The sequence below is a fragment of the Lolium rigidum genome, chromosome 5, assembly GCF_022539505.1.
Source record: "Lolium rigidum isolate FL_2022 chromosome 5, APGP_CSIRO_Lrig_0.1, whole genome shotgun sequence".
Lineage (NCBI taxonomy): Eukaryota > Viridiplantae > Streptophyta > Magnoliopsida > Poales > Poaceae > Lolium > Lolium rigidum.
Genome location: NC_061512.1, coordinates 179,169,171 through 179,193,063, shown reverse-complemented (window position 1 = coordinate 179,193,063; position 23,893 = coordinate 179,169,171). Strand labels below are relative to the sequence as shown.

Sequence of the window (23,893 nt, the reverse complement as noted above, 5' to 3'; positions counted from 1 at the left end):
CTTTTCCCTCTCCTTGTTTGGACTTTGGACATGCTGATAAGAAAGAAAGCGATGGAGCTGTGCAATGATAGGACCAACAATTCGAAAAAAAAAAAAACTGCAGATAAGAGAGGACCCATCTTAAGCACTGTGCTTTTTATCAGTCAGGAAGGAACGTTCCAATCAGTTTCCACGAAACGAATTCTTCTCTCTTATCTTCTGGTGCCTAAACTGGTGGCTACTAGGAGCCTAGGATACGTACGCCCCAACTACCACCACCATGTCTCGAGACGGTTTCGTTGCTAACCATTTCTATCTAGACATTGCAATTGGAGGTGATAGTTCCTGATTGCCTCCTTGTCATACAAGCCAATCTCGGCGGTGTTCATGGCGTAACGCACACCCTAAGAGGACAGTCCTTCCATTGCTAAAATAAACGCTACGCGTCATCGTGACTTGTGAGGAGCCTTTGCTTGCTACATCCTACAGTAGCAAGATACATCTTTACACAAAGAAGAGCCAAGAAAGGAAATGCGGTGTGCAGCTAGTCAGCTAGGCTATGCCTACCCAGAGAGCAACTTCAAATAAGACAGACTATTCTGTGATGAGATTACCCATCGCTGGAGAGAGATGTACAGAGAGATGGTCTACCAGCAGCATCCTTCAACGCAAAGCATCCACAAGGGTTAAATCCCCTCACCTACATCTCCCTTTTCACCTATATCCTTCTTCACATGTCAAATCTACACGACAGACAGACAGATCAATTCAGGTCGCACAACAACGTTTACCCGCCCCTAACCCCAACCCAAGTTCCATCGGAAGAACAGATGCAGGTTCACGACAAGCCGAGCCACCTATTTCATGTTTGGCTTCGGCGAGTAGCGGAACGGGGAAGCGCGGGGGCCATCGGACATGCTCCTCATCGGCTGCTGTCCGTTCGCCCGCGCAAACGAGCCGTGCACCTTGAGGCTATGGCTGCTCCTGCCGTTCATGCTGCTCGAGTGCGCCATCCTCTCGGCCTGCATCGTTTGGTAGAAGTAGGAGGAGCTCGCCATGTCCTTGAGGTTGAGCAGTGGCTTGAGAGCTTCGACCACCTGGCTCATCAGTGGCCGGGCTTTGGGGTCCCGGCTCAGACATGCACGTGCTAACTGTGCCGCCTTCTGGGCACCTTTGACTGAGAAGTTGCCCTCCAAGCGAGGGTCAACTAGCTTGTAGAAGCGCTGCCTCTCTCCTAGCAGTGGGCGTGCCCACTCAACAAGGTTGTGCTCGCCGTTTGGGCGGTTCTTGTCCATCGATCGGCGCCCTGACATCATCTCAAGCAGCACCACACCGAAGCTGTAGACATCACTCTTTGATGTCAAATGACCTGAAAAGTTGGAAAATATGCAACAAATGTTACAAGATCAACAAACATCAAATATTATGAGATCAAGTAAACATCACAACAAAGGTGGCACAACTAGACGAGGGAAAGGTATGAAAACTTTAACTGCACAAGGTAACCAAACAGCATTCTACTATGCAGACAATGAAGATCTACGTTACCAAAATAGCTAATTTGTGGTAGGATTAGTAGCACATTGTATTTTTGCCAGGAAAAGAGTATACACAAGGACATTAAGGACTTATTGCAACCCAACATAATACTAAGCTACTATACGAAGCTTTGTATAATACCGAGAAATTGCTCAGATCGTATCCACGACATTTACTACTATCATCACAATGTCATCCAACAAGCAGCATCTCTATATCTTAAAGTATATCAATAACAAAGATCAAATGATGCATCGTAACCTATCAAAGCACTCTAAATCCCCACAACTAACTTGTTTTCGTAAGTATCTTTCACTCTTTCAGAGTTGGCAAGTTATGTCCGCTGAAGAACTTACCTGTCATGACATACTCTGGAGCTGCATACCCATAGGTTCCCATTACTCGAGTAGACACATGAGTTTTGTCACCTACAGGGCCATCTTTAGCAAGCCCGAAATCTGAGAGCTTTGCATTGTATTCCTGCAAGAGCACAATGCACATGTAAACATATGAAATAACAGTATGCGACTACATGGGTCATATGACCCACAGTGCAAAATAAGATTCATGGATTCAATACTTACCGCATCTAACAGTATATTAGATGTTTTAAAATCGCGATAAATGACTGGTCTTTCTGCTTCTTCGTGAAGGAAGGAAAGACCCTGTGCTACCCCAAGAGCAACCTTCATTCTAATGGACCATGGGAGAGGAAGAGACCCTACAAATAAATCATAATCCACCCAAGGTTCAAATTTCTACTAATTATTGTTTTTCAACTGAGAAAGCACTGAGCAAACAGTTGGAACGTGTCCTCTAATATGATAATCAGAAGGGAAAAACATTTATGAAAAATTTAATGATTCAGTACATACTTCTGAATAGATGATTATCCAAACTTCCGCGTGGCATAAATTCATATACCAGCAATCTTTGGTCATCTTCAACACAATATCCAATCAATCTGACCAAATTGGGGTGGTGAAGATTACCAAGAAAGTCAACTTCTGCCTGCAAAGAACAAAACAAAGTAGAATATGGGGCAGAATTAGTGTGAGTCGTAATGAGAATGGATAGGCACCATGATAAAAATAAACATAGCTTGTAGTAACAAAGCACGTACCACCCATTCTTTGTGCCCTTGAAGACCATCATGATTGAGTGTCTTGACAGCAACTGTAAGACCTGTACCAGGTTTCACAGGTGCAGTTCCATTTTCTTCAATCCACCCTTTGAACACACACCCAAAACCTCCTTCACCAAGAAGACTCTCGGGTCTGAAGTTCCGTGTGGCACATTTTAGGTCATTGAATGCAAACTTGCGCAACTTGGAGGAAACCTTTATGTCATCTCCAGCTTTAGATGCTGATGAACTGCTCTCGGCATTACTAGTAGATGTCGAGCCTGAGACTACTGATGCAACTGGTTGGTTCCTGCTACCATTTTCTGTTGATTTTTCTGCTGTTCCATCACATGAATAACAGTTTTAGATACCATAATAATACATGAATGTACGTACAATAACAATATGCAGAAACATAATTCAATCTACACAACAAAGTCTGAGGAATGGTTGAAGGACACAGTGAAGTGTAAGAATTTTGGGGCATGGACAGCACAAACTAAATGCAAGTACCTCACATATTATTACCAGTCTTCCTAAAAGATGTTTTATGGTGCTTGGGAGTCACAGCATCTGTTTATGAACTATAATCTAATGATCTAGAGTTAGAGATACTTGTACAAAGCTATTTATGTTGTGGAACAGACCCACAAATCTGGATCTAAGTAACCAAAATAAACCTACATAGCTCTCTGAAAGTTTCACACAAGGGCATATTAACGGCATTATAGGCATGTAAAAAAAAGCTGACAGGCATAAATTAAAGACCTTCCAATTTGCTATGGTTATCCACGCTCTTTTGGACCGGAATGAGTTACAATTCCTGCCAGCTTGACAGATCTAAGGAGAGCGAGAAAGTGGTAACACGGGTAGGTGGGGAATGGGAGGATCAGTGGAGCAGAGATGGATTTGGAGAGTATCAGCCAAAATGATCCAGGTGACTGGTTGGCAAAGAATTGCAGCGGAAGAGATGCTACTAATTACCAAATCAAACTGGTTTACACAATTCTCATAAAAGAATGTCCTGCAAATCAATTTCTGGTACTTGTCGAGTGGAGATACCTTGCAGTACCTCAAGCATCGCAAAAGGCAAAGCATCTCATATATAAATACCTAGCGTAATAGTAAACCGTTTTCAGATATTTCTAGAAGAAATAAAACTAGGTTTCTCTGGAGAAGAAAAGAATGATTTATTTATCCTTCTTCACTAAGAGAAGTAGCACCTGCCAAAGGGGGGGGGGGGTTATAAGTTAATATACATCGCAGAAGAATACAAATTGACATGCTAAATGGCGTCCTTTCTCATATATTTCTATGTGTTTCAGCAAGCGTTTTAGTTCCAAGATATGTAACCTCAAGTTAAAGGAAATCCAGTAGCTGACTAGACTCATCCCCCCCATATTTTTCTGTGCCATGTTAATTTGTTCATGCCTACAATTCTATAATAATATAGCTACCAGATGGAGAATAATTAACTATGGGAGATTAGGTATAAGAGTTGTTGCTTTCTAAAATCACTTTGCTTGTCTACTTTAGATTATTAACTAAATACAAAATTACTACTGGTATGCACAAGTGCATACAACTTACTAGATTTCACAGGAGTACAGCATAGCATACGAATTGAAAGCAGACCTAAAGTATCTATCTGAGATCTAACCACTTATTATTTGTTAGTCAAATAATTGACACCAACTATAAACTAAAAGAGCTTCACATGGCAGCTATCTTGATCTCCCTCATAATTCTAAACTATCTATCTCCATCCATGGATCCACAAAACAGTCTCAATGAAAACGATTTACAAAGCAGATGCTTCTTAACCATCTCATTCACACCAGAGGAGATAACAATAAAAATCATCAAAATAAGGCAGGTGACTGAGTCTAACAAATCATGTCGTCAACAACCAATGTACGTGCCAGATGCACGTGGCATTTCTTACTTGTGCATCAATCTCATTAGACTGTTACAGAATTTAGTGCGACCTGCGACCTGTGTGGGGCGAAATAACCACATGCTACTCTAAAAATAGATACCCATGAATGCCACATGAACACTTGCTCCTCCAGAATCCTATCCTCCAATTTCACATTAACTAGGTGATAAGGTGAACCACAGCTCAGCTAGAGATACGGCGCACAATGTCCGGTACGGTTTCGCCAACTACTTGGCGATTTACTTATTTTGTCGGCTTGTGTGTCCAGCTCGACGACACAGATACGCCCAAAGAGCGGCGTCCCCAGCTGGACACGCACCTAGTGCAGCTCTCCAGCAATTTTAACCACCAGACCGCACACATCATCAGCATTATAACCATCTAACAAACTATGACCAAGACCAATAACGGCATGCGTTATATCTGACCTACTTATCGAAAACGGCAACTGTTACAGAATTTAGTGCGACCTGTGTGGGGCGAAATAGCTCCACAATCTTTGTAGTGGGCTAGTGGCTCATGAATAGCCACATGGCTTTTATAGTGGCTCTTGGATCCACAAATCTGGATCCAAGTAATCAAAGTAAACCCACATAGCTCTCTCAAAGTTTCACACAAGGGCATATTAATGTCATTATAGGCATGTAAAAAAAAGCTGGCGGGCACAAATTAAATGGTTATCCACGCTCTTTTGGATCGGAAAGAGTTACAATTTCTGCTAGCTTGACAGATCTAAGGAGAGCAAGAAAGTAGTAATGCGGTAGGAGAGGATCAGCCAAAATGATCCAGGTGACAGGTTGGCAAAGAATTTCAGCGGAGGAGAGGCTATTACTTACCAAATCAACCGTGTTTACACAAATGACAAATCTCATAAAAGAATGTCCTGGTAGTACCTTGCAAGCATCGCAAAAGGCAAAGCATCTCATAAATAAATACATAGCGGAATAGTCAACCGTTTTAGATATTTCTAGAAGAAATAAAAATAGGTTTCTCTGGAGGAGAAGGAAAGAATGATTTATTTATCCTTCTTCATTACAAGAAGTAGCACCTGACAAAAGGTGATTGTAAGGGTTATAAGTTAATGTACATAGCAGAAAAAAATACCGATGGATATAATAAATGGCATCCTTTCTCATATATTTCAATTTGTTTCAGTAAGCGTTTTATTTCCAGATATGTAACCTCGATCCTCGAGTTAAAGGAAAATGCAGTAGCTGACTAGGCCCATTCACCCTTATATTTTTCTGTTCATGTTAGTTTCTTCATGCCTACAATTTTATAATAATATAGCTACCAGATGGAGAATGATAGACTAAGGGAGATTAGGTATTAGAGTTGTTGCTTTCTAAAATCACTTTTGTTGTCTACTTTGTATTATTAACTAAATAAAGAGTACCTTTCTGACCCGGATGATAACCACTTTACCAGAATTACTACTGGTCTGCACAAGTGCATATAACAGGACTACAACACAAAATATAAATTTAATAAAAGCAGACCTGAAGTATCTACCCGAGATCTAACCACATATTATTTGTCAGTCAAATAATTAACAACTAAACTAAAAGAACTTCACAAGGCAGCTATCATGATCTTTCGCATATTCTAAACTATCCATCTCCATCAGTCTCAATGAAAATGATTTACAGCACGGATACTTTTTAAACATCACACTCACACCTGAGGAGATAACAATAATTATCAAATTAAGGCAGGTGGATGAGTCTAACAAATCAGGTTCTCAACAACCAATGTACGTGCCAGACGCAAGTGGCATTTCTTACCTGTGCATCATTCTCGTTCAACTGTTACAGAATTTAGTGCGGCCTGCGACCTGTGCGGAGCGAAATAGCCAACTGCTACTCTAAAAACAGATACTCATGAATGCCACATGAACACATTTGCTCATCTGGAATTCCATCCTCCAATTTCCACATTAATAACTAGGTGATATTGAGAACTGCAGATCAGCTAGAGATATGGCGCTCAATGTTCGGTACGGTTTCGCCAACTACTTGGTGATTTATTTGTTTTGTCGGCTTGTCATAGTCGCTACGAGTACATTTCTACATTCATTTGCTCGACGACACGGATACGCCCAAAGAGAGGTGTTCCCAGCTTGTCACGCACCTAGTGCAGCTCTCCAGCAATTTTAACCACCAGACCACACACATCATCAGCATCATAACCATGTAACAAACTATGAACAAGACCAATAACGGCATGCGTTACCACACCTAATTATCCAAAACGGCAGCTGCTACAGAATTTAGTGCGACCTGCGTGGGGCGAAATAGCCACATGTTACTCTAAAAATAGATACTCATGAATGCCACATGAACACATTTGCTCATCCGGAATTCTATCCTCCAATTTCCACATTAATAACTACTAGGTGCATGGTTTTAAAGGCGACAAGGCGTCCTAAGGCGAAGGGGGGCGCTCCGACGCTTAGGCGACGCCTAGGCGGACGCTTTGGACGCCTAGGCGCCTAAGGCGGGCGTTTTTGTAAGGCGGAGGGGGAGCGCTTGGACGCTTAGGCGTCCCTAAGGCGACGCTTAGGCGACGCCTTTAAAACCATGACTAGGTGATACTGAGAACTGCAGCTCATCTAGAGATACGCCGCTCAATGTCTGGTACGGTTTTGCCAACTACTTGATGATTTATGCGTTTTGTCGGCTTGTTGTACTCGCTACGGGTGCATTTGTACATTCATTGTTCGACGACACGGATACGCCCAAAGAGTAGCATCGCAGCTGAATACGCACCTAGTTCACGCAGCTCTCCAACAATTTCAACCGAATTTGTACATTCATTGCCCGACGACACGGATACGCCCTCAAAGAGCAGCGCGTCCCCAGCTGGATACACACCTAGTTCACGCAGCTCTCCGGCAATTTTAACGACCAGACCAGTAGACCACACACATCATCAGCATTACTAACCGTCTAACAAACTATGACCAAAAGACCAACAACGACATCCGTTATAATATCAAAATACCTAGCTTATCCACACACACAAAAAAGGGCAAGGGTGGTGTGGGAGGGGCATTACCGCCGTGCGTGCTGGCGCTGCTGGTGGAGGTGTCGACCTTGGAGCGCGGCGGGCGCGGGCAGCTCCCCGCCGGCCACAGCCGGATGCAGCACCCGGTGGCGACGCCGCCGCCGTCGTCCCCGCCCTTGCTGGGCAGCCGCTTCCCGCGCCTGCCGCTGCCGCTGCTGCGGCTGCGGCGGCACCACCCCCACCGCTCCCGCTCCTCCTCGCCCGAGCTCTCCCACCCGTCGAACTGGCCCAGCTCCGGCGGCGCCAGCCCCATGGCCTAGCTAGCACCACCACCAAACGGAGATCCCGCCGCCGCTCCGCCGAATCGCGCCGAATCAGCTCGCTCCCCGCACGAGCGCCACCAGATCGGCCGCCCTCCCCACGAAACCTCCGAATCCCCGCCTCTTCCCGCCGCCACCGAAGCACGCCCGTAGAAACCGAGCCCCGTCCGCCGAATCCCGTCGAATCACACCCGGCTCCTAGCACCAACGTACCAGCCACGCCAAACCAGCGCGTCTCCTCCCGCAGCACCACCACCCCCACGGAGCCTGTGGCAGGACCGCCGCATGAGGCACGCGCACCTACCGGGCAACCCGTAGCAGCAAGCGGCGGGACCCCCGGGACGCGGCGGCGGTCGTCTCCGGCGGCGGCTGGCGGGGCAGCAGCAGCAGTGGGAAGGAGAGAGAGAGAGAGTGGGGAATAATAGTAAGCGAGAGAATAATGGATGGATTGTGGAGATAGAGAGAGAAGGAGGGACATGGCAGCGGGGGAAAAGCACAAATGTTCCTGCCTCTTTTCCCAGCACGTGGCCGACGTGGCCGCCTTTTCCAGCGTGCGGCGCCGGGCCCGCGCGCCGCGGGGCTGACGCGGCCGGAAACGTGGCGCCTACGTGGCCGGCGGCTCTTTGAAACGGAGACGGGATGGGCAGGTTTGAATTTTCGATGAGCTACTCTTGAACGAAACTTGTGCGTGTTTTCTTCCTGAGCTTCCTCTTTTGGTTTCCGATTGGAGTTGCTACATTGTGATTGGAAGTGTGTACTTCCCATGTCCCATGAAAACATGTTAAATATTTATTCAAATTTAGATATATCTAAACGCTAAATTTGGATGCGTCTATATTTGGATCCAACAATACCGGTCTATACATCTCCTTAATGTTACTTTTAAAATTTTAACTAAAGTTGCTTCGATTAGGCTGAACTACTACGGTACTCATGTGGTTTGACCTTCACAAACTGCTTTTATGCAAGGGCGTAACATCCTGGATGTGTGGTTATCCTTCATGAATTGCATCGAAAAACATGAATGGGTTGATTTCAAAGATTGACTTTGAAAAGGCCTATGATAAAGGTGAAGTGGTCTTTCCTCCTGCAGACCTTCAGAATGAAAGATTTTTCTGAGAAGTGGCGTGCTTTAATCCGTAGTTTCGTCTCGGGAGAAAGTGCTGCTACTAAAGGCAATGATGACGTATGCAAGTACTTTCAAACCAAGAAGGGGCTTAGACGAGGTGATCCATTATCACCAATGTTGTTTAACATAGTGACTGGTATGCTAGATATCATGATTGAACATGTGAAATGTGATGGTCAAATTGAAGGTGTGATTGCTCATCTGGTTGATACAATTATTTTTATGGAACATGACATTGAAAAGGGAAGAACGTAAAGTTAATACTTTCAGCATTCAAAAAATTATCAGGTTTAAAGATAAATTTCCATCAGAGTGAGTTGTTTTGTTTCGGTGAGCCTCACGATCATGCTGACCTATATGCTGAGTTATTTAGTTGCGGGCAAGGCCATTTTTCTATTAGCTATTTGGGAATTCTGATTTATTATCGAAGACTTACCATAGCCGAATGGAAAATGGTGGAGGAATAATTACAAATTAGATTAAGTAGCTGAAAAGTCAAATTACTAGAGGAGCCTTATCAATTTAGTACTAAGCAATATGGTGATGTACATGATATCTTTCTTCCAACTTCCTAGAGGAGCCTTAAAACGAATGGATATCTTTCTTCCAACTTCCTAGTGGAGCCTTGAAACGATTGGATTACTTCCGATTAAAATTCTTCTAGCAAGGGGATAGTGATAGGCGTAAATATCGATTTGCGAAATGGAGCGTGGTTTGCCACCCCAAAGATCAAGAATCTAGGTCTTGGTATTCAAGTCTTCAAGTCCTCGAGATCAAGAACGGGGCCCTACTAGTTAAGTGGTTGTTTAAATTACTTACCGAGAAAAGAATCTGGCAAATCCTCCTTAGGAGAAAGTACATCGGCTCAAATGTGTTGTCTTAGGTTAATTGGAAACTTAGAGACTCCCATTTTTGGGTAGGTCCGGCGAAGAAGTTCTTCTTCCCATATTGTTCTTTCTCCATTAAGGATGAATCAAAGATAAGATTCTGGTAGGATAAATGTCTAGGTAATGCCACGCATCGAGAACAATAACCGACATTGTACAATATTGTGCGACATAAGAGTGATACACTAACTTCCACACTTAATGTGTCAGTTCCGATGAAATCTCATTGGGCCTAGACAAGTATCATGGAATGACTTGTTACGACGTCTGGAATCGGTCCAGTTGTCGCAGGGTTCCGGGTTTTTTCGTTGGAACCTTACTCTCAGTGGCCTCTATGTACAACGCTTTAAACCAACCTGATATCCCTGCCGATAATAATTTGAAAATCTGAAAGATGAAGATACTACTAAAAAACTAAGGCATTTGTGTGGTATCTTCATCGTGGGGTGATTCTCACCAAAATCAACCTTGCAAAACATAATTAGCATGGAAGAAAAAAAATGTGATCTTTTATCATCAGAAACGAGACTATAAAACATTTTTTCTTCCAATGTTCTTTTGCCAGATCTATATAGTTAGCCATCCAAATATGGTCTACCTTATACCCACCACTTTTAAGCTACTTATTAGGATGCGAGTGATTACCGTTATTTGGTCGCTATGGTTATGTAGAAATGACAAGGTTTTTAATAATAAATGTTCTTCTCGTTTGCATGTCATATACCGTTGCACAGCTACGCTCCCTTTACGGAGCATCGATACCTCTTTACAGAGGTATCTACACAGTTGGAGGATACGTTGAGAATATTTTTTTTTCCAACATGGATGACAATGTGATCTGCGAATTGGCCCTCCTTCGTCATAGCAACGCTTTATTTCATTTATTGAACACGTTTCTTGAGAGTTTCATCTTTCTTTGGTTTGTAATAACTGAATCTTTACAGCTGTGCGCATCCGGCTGTGTGCATCCTAATAAGGTGGAGGTTGGGTGTAATGTTTGTTTTTCGAGTAATAAAGCACACATTATTATCAAATAAGCATCTAGGTACATCTAAATCTCAGACATGGGACCAAGGGAGTACACGTTAGTCTTGCAAAGGTAGGCGCATTCTCGTTGACTGAGGTGGCATGCACACATGGACTCTCACATGCAGAAGCCAAGAACTTCATACATTCATCGCCAAAAAAAAGACGAATTCATCTACGGAGCATATATATTTTGACTGACCGTGCCGCCACGAGACCAAGTCAAGACGCGTCTGCAAGAAGAAATACGAAAGCGCACATGTCACGCAAGATGACCACCAGAAAGCACCGTCAGGGCATGTACGTCGTTAGCTGACGGATCTCACATGCCACTGCTGCTTACACCGCAAATCACGGCCTTAGACTAATCCCAAATAGCTGTCGCATGCCATGTCTGCCTGGTTCTTTCCGTTGATTTCGTACGTGAGAAACTACGTTCACTGAAAAAAAAAACCTTTTAAAATACTGTTTGTAAAACTTAAGTCGGTTTGGTCGTTGGTTTCTGTACACTTGCTATATGTATAGTATCCAGAGGAAAACTAGTGAAAACACTAGAGTACTGTGCTTTACTAGGCAGCACCTCGCTTCTTATAAAAATATTTTCTGAGAGAAAACTATGTAGAGTACATAATTTTCAACGTCTGCTAATTTTTTTACGAAATATATAGGTTGTAAAAGCTATAAAATTTAAACAAGAAATTAAGTTCAAAACATCATATTTATGTAAGTATCGTTTTCAGCTATCCAATACACAAGCCAAAACGAAACATTGGTCTAGTTCATCTTTATATATGTCCCCTCCATCCAAAAAAAAAAGTTATGCACAAAGAGTTTGGGGTAATAGTAGTTTCACAGGTGTAGTAGAACCTCTAGTCAAATTCACTACCAAACACAGATACAGACGCAAGTACCAGCGAAATGCAGTACTGCTACGACATACAGTGGCGGAAAGAATGCTTAGACATGAGAATGGAATTTTCACTTTCAGAAAATATTCAGGTAATAATTTGACAAACTAAAGTAGCCGCCGATTTTATTCTTCAACAACACTATCAAGAATCTGTTTCTCTTTACCTTCAAAAATTCTGTTTCTGTTTTTTTTCTCTCGCTTCTCTCGACCAGAAGAGATCTGTTTTTCCCGTAACCACCTACTATATGCTACTTTCACCCTACAAAAAATCTCTATGCTATGAATATTTACCCTAACAGAACCTATATGCTATAAGTTCAGCAGATTATGTACGGGGCCACATGGAGTGCAAGCTAGGGGTTGCGGTCTCCTGCCGTCCATGACGAATACACTCTCTAAGTCACAATCTACGCAACATCATTGAACACCTCCGCTCCCTTGGCAACCTTGATGAACACATCCTCCAAGGTAGTGTCAACGAGGCCCCAGGCATGTATGCTGAACCTGCTTTTCGCAACCTCAACTGCACGAAAAACATCGGCTATTCTCACCTCCTGCTTCGGCAGTTCAAACTTTTGGGTCCCAGAAAGATGGTAGATCTTGTTTGCACTTGGAGACAGGTGACGCACTAGCTTGTCAACTTCCGACTCTTGTTCTGGAGATGTTGTGACTGTGAATATGTACGCACCTCCGTATCTCGCCTTTAGCTGCATGTAGTGGCAAATAATTTAGAAGTGCTTCTACAGAAATTTGTGTGATTCAAGAAGGTATAATGTACCTCTTTAGGGTTTCCAATGCATTGGAACTCTCCATCAACAAATATGCCAAGTCGATCACAAAGTACTTCTGCCTCCTCCATCGAGTGTGCTGTCAGATAAATTTAATCAATATTCATTGTTATTTTCAGACGCAGTAAAGTGGTGAACTTGAGAGTCTAGGATTTTGTATGGGTGGACAGGGAAAAGTAATTACTTGTGAGAACAATTGCACAGTTACTCTTGGCCTCCTTCACAATGTTCCACAGGTTATTTCTTGATGCTGGATCTAGCCCTGTGCTCGGTTCGTCCATGTAAACAACCTAAGGAAAGTTTCCTTCAGTTTCATAACCAACTTGGGATTGAATTTATAGGATATGGGTAAAACTTGAAACATAAAATCAAGAATAATACTTTGGGGTCTCCAATTAATGATATTGCCACACTGAGCCTTCTCTTCATGCCTCCGCTGTACATTCCCACTTGCTTATCACCAACTCCACCATGAAACAGATTTACACTTTTAAGAGAATCATCAACAGCCTGATTGTGGAAGAAAAACCAATGTGTTTAACTAAGGCCAGCGATACTGAAGAATAATACTGTACATAAACTGAGATGCTAAATAGAGTTCTCCAACAATGAGATGCAAATACTACACTCAAACAAAGTTACACAGATTAGAGGTACCTTCACTAATGCAGCACCTTTGAGATTCTTCAATCTAGCGTAAAAGAATAGATGCTCTTTTCCCGTTAATGTTTCCCAAAGTAAGCTGCATTTCAGACACCACCAGTTACAATGAGAAAGAAGGCAATCTGATGCGGGGAAAAGAGCACATGGCCAGAAAAGTATAAGTTTCAGTAAATACTCATGCTGAGGGCACACGCCCATATTTGTATATATGTCATCCATATCCATTGTTATATCCATTCCATGAGCATAAGCAGTGCCAGATGTAGGTCTAGTAAGCCCAACCATCTGAGGAAAGATCAGAGCGAAGTTAATCAAGGTGTGTGCCAAGACGTTATGCAATTTACAGTAAAAAAGCTACCGTCTGTTTCAGTACTATACCATACTAATGAATGATGTTTTCCCAGCTCCATTAGGGCCAAGCATTCCGAAGCATTGCCCTTTTGGTAGGGCCAAAGATAATCCTCGAACAGCCAGCTTGTCTGGGTTTCCGTCTCTTCCAGGATACATTTTCCTGAGGTTGTCACAGATCACAGCTTCGTTTGCATTGCGGTCCATCAATAATTGCTCAACTAGTCGTCGCTGAGTAGAGATCAACACAAGAGTTTTAATAAAATGTGCCGTAGAAAAAGCTGGAAGTGATAAAGTATGGCAGGTAACCTACTTCTTGAGCAACATCTTCTTTCTCCATATTAACGATTACTTTAGAATCCTGTTGCGCAGAGCTACTTTTATGCAATGATGGTGCATGCTTCTTCTGTGAAGATCGAAAGAGGAGTAAGGGGTTTCTGACACTACCACCTACTGAAGACATTTGATCCAAATAGAATGCTAACACGAGCAGTAATGCCCATTCTACAGTCATTATAATCAAGATATCACACATTCCGTTGACTGGGTCTTTCAAATTTCCCCACATCATGCCACTGGATCCCGTAGCACTTCCAGCAAATGCGTATTGACCAAGCTCATACAGTCCTCGATAGAGCGAAAATCCTGGGACAATCTCCATAACTAATACCCAGATACCTGAGTAGAGAACACAACCTTGTTAACGCATGGCCATAAAATTTAAATGGGATTGCAGATTACCGCTAAGCTAGCAACTTACCGGAAAAGGTTTTGTCCTCAATAAAAAATAGGAAAAGAAATGCCCCTAGTAAACCAGATCCAAATACATAGATGTAACCAATCACTGCAGCAAGAAAATACACCAAGTTTGTCATTTGTAAGAAGAAAATTTTGACTTAGATGTTGCATGTTTAAGTCACTGACCTGTGGCTATCTTGACAGATGAAAAGAAAGATGCCACAAAAAAGGCAAAAGCAATCTGTAAATTTATGTAGACAAAGAAAAAAACAAACTGTATGCCATAGTTGTTGAGTCTGAAGAAATTGAGACCTGCACAAAACAAGGTGAAATACATATAGTTGTTTCCGCAAAAGCAGTTTCACGAGTAAACTGGTTATTTCAAGAATACTCATGAATAAAGTGTGGAAGTTCAGTACCTATGAAGTATCCAAAAATCACAAAACATGTCATATAGACAACTGATAGAACAAAGAAATAAGCATAAGATATCATCCAGTAAGGTACATCCTTCAGACCTTGCATCTTCATCATTATTTTTAGCTTTTGTTGCTTCTCATACACCAGATATGCCAACATAACCTAGAAAGGAGAGTTAATTTGCTAGCTTTAATGATATTGTAACACGTTCAGCCATTTTTTCAATGTAATTAAGGAATGTTGCATCTCATCATACTCACTGGGAAAAGCAGTTCAACGATCCATGTGAAGAATAGCGCACTGAGAAGAGAAGAGAGGTCGAACCTATAACTTGTTCCAACTTTGGGCATCTCTTTTACATATTCAAGTCGCATTTCCACCCCAGGTCCTCGGATATATTTGAGATATGCGTTGGATACCTATAGGAAAGAAAGATGAAGTAGAAAAAAGTTGCCAAGTTCCAGAATACAATGAAATTAGCCAGATATGAATTAATGGGAAGCAAAGCACATACGGCATTCACCAAGCGTGGAACTCGTAATGCTGCGATAAATGAATATGCAGTTTTATCGTTATATGTAGAGTTGTACAAAACATTTATACCAAGTCCAAATTCTGTTGTACTCAAGAAGTCATAACCTGCAAAGAATAAGGAAACTTTACAGTATGCATGGATGCAAATAAGTGTTGTCATATGTTCAAATGAGCTGCTCATCATGTTTTAAGGGACAGCTTCTCAGAAGGTATTAGGAAATCGCACACCAGAATCTCACTGCTGTGCAAATCCATTACAAATGCAAAGAGGCCAAAATTTGGAGCTAACAAGATAGAAATATAACCTGCAATAAACTCGTTTATTTTTCCTCCTTTTTGTTTATAACCCTTTAATAATTCATCATTGATAACCGATGTACTCTCTCGCCATAACATCACACCTTCAACACACTGTATATCTGGTTCATTTCATAAACACATCAGAGCTGCAATCATAGCAGTCCTAAGAAAGAGTCCAAACGAAAGAGGAACATGTCTAATTGTTATTTTCAAACACATGCTACACTAAAACTCAGTACCGATTAGTCATTAAAATAGATACCATACGAAATACAAGATTCACTTTGTGAAAGCAAACAAGAAAACATAGTGAACTATGAGTTATAATGATCCATGTTTTAAATAGAAGATAGCAGGTTCATAGTCTTTGGAGAGGATTATTCACTATAATGGATACTGGATAGCAAGTGATAGAGCAAGTGCTATATTTGCACACCAATTTACGAAAAGATTCATCATCTTGAGTTACTTGTATATATAAAAAGGTCTGTTGTATAAAACTAACATGGAATTAATACAATGCATTTGTTTACCGCCATAGTACACATATATATTGCAAAAAAATCTTGAAGTTCTACTTTCACATCGGTACAGCTGCTATCTTAGTTGCTACCATCGCAATAGTACCCACAATCATCGCTCTCTTGGCCTCTATCACCGCAATAGCTCTCAATTTGCTCTGGCCCTACATTCTAAACCACTACATTTATCACTAGTATGCAGCCCTGCTAATGCTAAATGGAAGCCAGTCACTCTTAAGTACAGAGCATAATGATATTTACATACAAGTATGTTTCCTAGATATATACAGGCTTAGCCAATTCCGCACAAAAGAGCATTAATTAAGTTCAACACGTTGTCAATATTTCAACATAAGACCCATGAAAGGTACTCGCGGTCACCTGGCACTTGGAGCTATATAAGGTATGTTCTGCTAGTCCAAAATCCAAAGTGGCTAGCATTTGCATAGTTTTGGACTTTTGGCTGTATCTGTATTTTTTTTCATCGTCTTTTATGTTTGTTGGTCATTTTCAAGCCTAGAGATTTTTATTTTATTTTTCACCCCGTAGCTTCTTCTTTCTAATACAAAGATGTGCAGAACACATGCATATTCGAGAAAACAAAAGGACCCATCAAAGACTGAACTATTGATGGTCCACATCTTTTTCGATAAAGATGTGGACCATCAATAGTTCAGTCTTTGATGGGTCCTTTTGTTTTCTCGAATATGCATCTATATAGAACTCCTTCAAATGCAAATAAAGTTTAACGTGAACAGCGCAAGATCACATCCCTACACTTAAGCTGCTGCCCGATTCAGCAATTTAAGTTTCCCAACACAAAATTGTAAATTCGGTATCAAATGGAAGGAAACTTTAACTTACTTAGCTGAAGGGGTATGCCCCTAGCTCTATATGAAATGGTCTGCGATAAGTAGGGCACGCACTGAGGCTGAAGCAGATAGATGGTATCCGAAGAAAATGCAGGCTCTAGCAATTGTGTATACCATGGCGCAGTGTCTGAACCCTAAGACAAATCAAGCCAACCAGTACTTGGGTAAGCAAAACACAAAAATTCCTGCATACTAATAATTACGAGAGAAACTTACAACAACTATCCTGGATAGCGCATCAAGATAATCCGTCACATTAAGAGTGGGAGAGAAAGCAGGAAATAGACCTCCTGCAACACCTGTCGATTGGAAAATGGTTAGTACTCAAGACACAAGGCACATTGGTCTTAATTATGAACAGCTGATATGAATTGAGTTGTATTGTGGCAGCACGTACTTTCAGCAAAGTATCGGTCCTTTCCAGTGATGAGGACGCTGGCGGGGCAAGACCAGGAATCACGGCATGAGGGATCAGGCAAATCATCAAATGGCTGGGAGACTGTTTTGACAGCTCGGGACTCAGGCTGGGGAACCTGAATCAGGGCCGGCCACCGGGGCGGGCTGGGAATTGCGCAGTTCCAGACCTGCTCCAGTGTCGAGTATTGGACGCCACACTCCCTCCTCTTGCAGGTTCCATTTATGTCGGTCTCGACACAGGCGCAGCCACATCTGTACTTGGGCTTGTCGAGCTCGCTGTTGATGATGTTCTGGAGCACGATAAGCAGAACGCAGATGATGACTGGGAAGAAGGTGATGCCAATGTTTGTCTTCCAGTTCCTTTTCTGCATCGTAGTTATGAAGGTGTAATCAGATACTGCATTCTCCATCATAGAGGAGGAACTCAGAAGTAGAAAAAACAGAATCAGATGCTGCCCATATTTTGACAGGAAAAACAAAAAGGCGCATAACAACATCTATCTGGTGAGTGGTTTTCCACAAACATTGCGTGAAATCCTAAAAGGACATCAAGATTTTCAAAAACATATCTTGCTCCATGCACATCATGCTGTCGCTCGAAAGGCTTCTTATCCATGGACTCTCCTAAAACAGTTGGCCCGATCCCCAATAGATCTTTACTAAACCCCACTTGAGCTAAAATTTCACAGGCGCCTCAAAATACACCAGATTGACGGGCACCTTTTCCGCTCGATCCACCTGCCGCAACTCCAAGAACCGTGCAGGAATATTCACAAGCACTTAGCGGGCGCACCCAAAGTAACGCATCAGGAAAGTAGAAACAGGCAGATAGTAGTGAAAAACGAACAAGCGCGAGGGAGAGAAACGGAGCCGTGCCTGGAGGCAGATGTTCTTGCGGAGCAGGGCGTTGGCCTGCGTCAGGAAACTCGCTGGGCGCCTCAGCGTATCCATGCGAAGATGGGGAAGATGGTTAGGTCTGAAGCAGAGAAAGGGGGAAAGACGGCCCGAGGCGTTCAGAGTTGGGAATCGACACGAAACCGATCAAAGGATTGAACTTTGCCCACTTATATAGACATCAGTTACCAGACTCCCGCCAATTTATCTTCACGAATCAGGGGGCCACGCTATTTAAACAACCAAAACCCCGGATCTTATATCCAAAATATAAAAGAGAATATGTGCTGTACCTGGACTTGTCGTGCATGGGTGCATCAGGTGCGAGTTGGCACCTTCAGAAATTCATAGCCCTTTTATTTACCTTTTAGCTCTTTCTTTACATGTATCTAGACTTTTTATTGGGCAGGTTCACTTAGTTTGGTTTGTACCTTGTCTAATTTAAAATATTTTTATTTTACAAGCAAAACAAATCTAAATAAGCTAGGTTCAATTAGGTGCACCAACAATAACAAAATAACAAGGGGCGCGTTGCCCCGGCCGTCCATACAACGAATAACAAAATAAATATTTTAAAAAAATATGTTGAAAAAAATCTGAGAAAATTTGAAAAGGTCAAATTACATGATGGGAATTACACGACTGTGTGAGGAACATGCCAGGGCTATTGGGTTCATGGCATCCCAGGTATGTCCACTATAGTTCCGGTTCTAAATTAGCCATATTTGGATTTTCCCCATGTGTCGAGAGCATGTCTTCAGGAAATGGTTCTTCTTTTAGGGGGTGGCATGATCAGAATAATATGTTTTTAAGCAATTGATCTTGGACCTTCGCTAGAATGACGGTGTTTGAAGGAGGACAATTCGTTAGCTGAGGAGTTTGGCAAGGGGATGCTGACGAAATGCAAGATGAGATCCGCCTGTGAGAAGAACACAGAAAAAGATTGGTGAATATGGAGGCAAATAAAAAAGCACATGTACGTGCTTTGGTGTTTTTTCTGTTGCTCTTGGTCATACAACACATAATGTGATGTGGATGTGCAGTGAATAACTGATGCTTATGTGAATCTCAATTTCACATTGAATCTCATGGAAGGAAATGAACTTGCTTGTAATTTGTACTTTAATCAATGAGAGAATAACCAAGTTAAATATGACCAGCATCTAAAAGCAGCAGGTTCGCCACAACAACGTAACATCAACAACCAACAATTATAGGAAATTACCATCCAGTACTGACTGATCTTGTTCCAAACTTTGTAATTAACATCGAAAATAACACAGTACATGTAAAGCAAAAGGACATCCTGAATAATGCTGAGCGTGTTCTAGCAAAATCACATTAACTAAGTTATTACAGACCAGAATATTGTCTAGAGCAGAACAATGTTAATCCATTAGCCCTAGTGCCTTCTTGTGTTCCCTGGTGGAACTCTTGGTAGCATTAGGCACGACACTATTAATAGCATCCTTGGCCTTGTGAGCAACACATGGCAGGGAACAAGAGACCATGTTATTTCTGAGATGTGAAGCTTTCACTTTTGTTTCTGGGATATAGAAATCCCATGATAGTTTGATACCTGCTAGTAGCCTAGTTCAAGTGTAGTTCTTTCCATGCACACGCTAAATTGGGCAAGGTATCACTGACATGTAACTTATCTTTCTGGAAATATTATTGCACTAGTGAAATCCAGAAACCTCATGTTTGCTGTTCATACCTGGTAGTCCAGGCACACAAGATATCACACACAGTAATTAGTTAAGATATAGTATTTTGAAAGTTTTATGAAATTAACCTGCTAGAGAAAATATTTTATTGGTCTAAAAAAATCATATGTTTCCTGATCATGCACTCGAGAACGTTTAGGCATTTTATGCTAGTGAGAAATATCATGTTGGACGTGTGAAATAGAAACACTAAAAACACAGAGCACTGCCAGCAACAGAATAAGGGAGAATTAATCTAGCAGGCATACAAAATGAAGAGATAGAACTAATATATGCATATATGAACTATTACCAATTTAAAAAGGCTATTGAAGGTAATTGCTGGCTACAGCTATTGACACAATAGCACATAATGCAGAAAGAGCAGTATACTTAATGGATGAACTATTACCATATTAGTGGATCTTGTCCTTTGAAGACATGCTTTTCTTCCTCGCATTTAACTGCATATCTGACTCTTTGCCAACTGTATCATAGCATGCTCCTACCAAGAGTGGAACGATAAAACAAAATGGCACATCCAGCCGGAAAAGTCCCAGTTGAACCTGGGTGCACGTGAACCCAGGTGGGAAATGTATTTTCCAAATGTTAAAAAATTCTGAAATAAAAATAACGGGATACGTATGCATGTTCCATGTGTGCGTAGAAAGTTTTCGTGGAGAAACCACTTTTTTTATTTCAGAATCTAAAAAAGACAAAATACGTCATATATTTACTGCTATATAGTCCTGCAAAATTTCACTTTTTTGCTGAGGTAAAATAAAAGGTTTTTTCGTCACGAAACTCATGTCCAGGACACATGTTTGAGATCACCCTTGCACGCATTTTATGTTTCGATTTTTAAAACATATTTTTACATCACAAACACACTTTTGGAAAAGTGGGTTCACATGCATCCAGGTTCTGAAAAGCCAATCTCACATCCAGCCACACTAAAATCTCTTCAAGGACATTAATGGTCATTCATATGATCAGTTCTCCACATCTATTACTTTGGTTTTCGAAGCCAACCAAATAGTCATTATCTTGCAACCTAGAGACAATGAAGGGAACCAAAACTTTAAGTTAAATTCCTGATCAAGATAACAGATTAAGTTTTGCCTCTTCGTGGCCTAAGAGCATCTCCAACAAAGGCTCTAAAATTTGGCGCTGCATAATTGTTTGCAGCGCGCTCGATTCGGATACAGCGCGCGACGCAGTCGCGAGCTTTACCGGAGGCTCTATTTTATAGCGCAACTAAGAAGCCAAAAAACAGTCCTTTAGCAAAGGCTGTAAAATAGAGTTGCACAAACAAGTTTCTTCAACATACATACGACAAACAAGATTAAACAGATCACAAATAAATCTGAAAAAATCAACTAAATTGTACAACTCTACTGCAGCTTCACATGGATACAGCCGCATCATTCATTCATGGCGTGTTACCGTGGGAGAGGAAGGGATTGCGCGGGGATCCCGCGAGGCCGACGTGGATGAGCGCGTAGTAGACGCACAGCCTTCCGGCCCAGAGCAGCACGGGGCCCTCGAGCAGCGACGCCGCGATGGGGCCCACGGCGGCCGCGGAGAACGCGCCCGCGGCGGTGGCGCGCCTCGGCGGGGGGCCCGGGCGGACGGCGGGGGGCAGGAAGGGCGTCTTAGCCGGCGGCGCGCGGAGGGAGAGCGGGCTGGGCACGGCGGCGGTGGGGGCGTGGAGGAGGTAGGCGAGCACGGCGGCGGCGGGGGCGTGGAGGAGGTAGTCGCAGTGCGGAGGGCTGGGCAAGGCTGGGCGCGGCTGGCGGAGCTCCTCCTCGCAGCGTGGAGGCGAGGCCAAGAAGTTTCACAGTCGGTTTTTTCGCGGTGGGAAGAATCGCTGTGCCAAAATACAGCGCGCTAGCCGGAGCGCCAAATATACCGCTCTGGATAGCGCAAACTGCCGCGCGCACTAAAATATTTACAGCGCGGTCTATTTTGCAGCGTCTAGAGGGCGCAAAAACGCGTTCCGCGTTATATATTGACGGGTTTTTTAGCGCATCACTAGTTTACGGTCTCGTTGGAGATGCTCTAACAGTACAGTCTGGTCTCTGCCTCATTCTAATTGGTGTCAGGATACATGTCGTGTTGGTTATAATATGTTTTTTTTTTTTTTGAGTTTTTCAAGAGTTGGTAGTCTAAATGGGCCAAAGGGCCAAATCCAATACATTCCATACTCACATGTATACTGGGACCTGCTAGGCAGACTTTGCTCTTCTGGAAACCCGGCCCAATACATATTGCTCTGAGAATTGAGATACCATATGATAGCTGCTTATGGTTAACTGAACTTGCAGCAATTTTCACAGAAAGAAGCGAACCGAATTGATAGTTTAGTTACGGAAGAAAGGAGTGCCGTCCTTTCTGGAAATTATCCAAGAAGTGCTCAAATGTAGTTTACCAATTTTTTAAGTACTCCCTCCGTCACATAAAAATTATCTTAGATTTATTTAAATTTAAATGTATTACATATTACTAGATAGTATCTAGATACATCTCAATTTAGATAAATCTAAGACATCTTTTGTAGGATATGGGATGGAGGAAGTAGAAAACATCCATGTGAGATTTCAACCTTGATCAGCATGATGCAGTGGCAAAATGTATTTCGGCGTACGATGAGCTAGTTTTTTTTCCGCGTAGAACGAGGAGCTAGGCAGCTAGCTTAGCTAAGAGCAATTCCAATAGTATAGTCAACTGCTGGCTATAACAAGATGCAATATCATTTGTAGTCATCATATAGCTAACATGTATAGTACTTTACTAATATATGGTCCACCTTTCACTCTCACAAAGTGCCTAGGAGCACGTGCAAGAGCTGGCTATTGCATAGTAGCTATGGAAAAAAATAGCGCGCTATTCCAACGCTAATAGCACGCTATAGCATATCCGAAGAGCCGACGCTACGCTATTTCGGCGCTATAGCGCGCTATTCGCGTTAATAGCACGCTATAACATGCTAATAGCGTATTTTTAGATCCATACTATTTTGTTATAGCGCGCTATTTTTTCCTTGATAGTAGCCCACCTTTTTTCTCTCTCCTCTTCTCTCTCCTCCAACTCATCTAAAATATATTATTTAATGTCTTATAGTCAGCTGACTGGACTTTATTGTACTTACTCTAAGTAGATATTGCGCTGTCCTGGACGTACGTACGCGTACGCGTGCATTAATCGAGCGTCACAGAATGGCCCAAAACAAATAATGGCCGTAATGGCCGTCTTGCCGCTCACCGCCACCTCACCCTCTCCAGCTAGCTATAGGCGCTAGGTCTTCTGTTCATGGATCCGGAGCGTACGTCCTTTATGTGGCCAGCTGATCAATTCATCAAAGATGTATTATATGGAGGAGCGATTATATATACTGCCGTTTTTGTTGCTGGCATTGTATATGATGTAGCCTGCTTGCTTATGTATCAAGGATCCGACATGACTGATCCTTTTTTTTAAGATGACATAACTGATCCTAGCTAGCTGCAGAAATGAGAGATCGATCACCATTCGATCTGGAAGTAGCGGTAGCTGGTACTACGTACAGTGTACAGCACGTATTTACGTACGGCGACAGACGGGATGAAAATGCGCTCTCGTATATTCTCAAGTGAGATTTTACGGTGCATCGAACGAACTATACATAATTGTACCCCGACCATCAAAAATACACCGTACAGGTCCGGTACGTAGACCGGTGCCCTAGCTAAGAATGGTCCAAAAATTAGCGTACCTAGTAGGAGTACTCGCAGCGCTGGATCGCCGAATTAATATTTGGAGGTAGCATCTGTTAAATGTAGATGGGCTGCAGCC

At 42.4% G+C, this 23,893-nt stretch overlaps 2 protein-coding genes across 5 annotated transcripts; both read right to left on the bottom strand.

Annotated features, from left to right (window-relative positions):
• Window positions 1–641: 641 nt before the first annotated feature.
• Window positions 642–7,899, bottom strand: LOC124652209 (serine/threonine-protein kinase PBL34-like). Its single transcript, XM_047191227.1, has 6 exons — window positions 7,638–7,899; window positions 2,642–2,979; window positions 2,394–2,529; window positions 2,103–2,239; window positions 1,875–1,998; window positions 642–1,348 (listed from the first exon to the last, which is right to left on the bottom strand). The coding sequence occupies exons 1-6, from the start codon at window positions 7,897–7,899 to the stop codon at window positions 837–839; spliced, it is 1,509 nt and encodes a 502-aa protein (XP_047047183.1). The 3' UTR covers window positions 642–836.
• A 4,091-nt stretch (window positions 7,900–11,990) lies between these two features.
• Window positions 11,991–18,530, bottom strand: LOC124654488 (ABC transporter A family member 7-like). Of its 4 annotated transcripts, XM_047193488.1 has the most exons (18): window positions 18,336–18,529; window positions 17,440–17,824; window positions 17,259–17,341; window positions 17,035–17,176; window positions 15,655–15,768; window positions 15,330–15,454; window positions 15,076–15,234; window positions 14,815–14,977; window positions 14,582–14,707; window positions 14,418–14,501; window positions 13,971–14,335; window positions 13,688–13,888; window positions 13,485–13,594; window positions 13,304–13,388; window positions 13,028–13,156; window positions 12,831–12,936; window positions 12,637–12,725; window positions 11,993–12,565 (listed from the first exon to the last, which is right to left on the bottom strand). In XM_047193488.1, exons 1-18 carry the CDS (start codon window positions 18,408–18,410, stop codon window positions 12,266–12,268), a joined length of 2,841 nt encoding a protein of 946 aa, XP_047049444.1. In that variant the 5' UTR covers window positions 18,411–18,529; the 3' UTR covers window positions 11,993–12,265. The 4 variants fall into 4 exon arrangements, with proteins under 4 accessions (XP_047049442.1, XP_047049443.1, XP_047049444.1 ...); XM_047193486.1 differs by having other exon boundaries at window positions 11,991–12,565; window positions 13,304–13,594; window positions 18,336–18,530; XM_047193487.1 differs by having other exon boundaries at window positions 11,991–12,565; window positions 13,304–13,594; window positions 17,259–17,332; window positions 18,336–18,530.
• Between the last annotated feature and the right edge of the window lie 5,363 nt (window positions 18,531–23,893).

Coding starts and splice junctions, on each gene's coding strand:
- LOC124654488 (XM_047193486.1), bottom strand. CDS start 18,410: ATGGATACGCTGAGGCGCCCAGCGAGTTTCCTGACGCAGGCCAACGCC. Junction 14,978..15,075: donor TCGTTGAACTGCTTTTCCCA/GTGAGTATGATG, acceptor TCTCCTTTCTAG/GTTATGTTGGCATATCTGGT. Junction 12,566..12,636: donor GCATTGGAAACCCTAAAGAG/GTACATTATACC, acceptor CACTACATGCAG/CTAAAGGCGAGATACGGAGG.
- LOC124652209 (XM_047191227.1), bottom strand. CDS start 7,899: ATGGGGCTGGCGCCGCCGGAGCTGGGCCAGTTCGACGGGTGGGAGAGC. Junction 2,240..2,393: donor GGATAATCATCTATTCAGAA/GTATGTACTGAA, acceptor ATTTATTTGTAG/GGTCTCTTCCTCTCCCATGG. Junction 1,349..1,874: donor TCCAGAGTATGTCATGACAG/GTAAGTTCTTCA, acceptor CCAACTTTTCAG/GTCATTTGACATCAAAGAGT.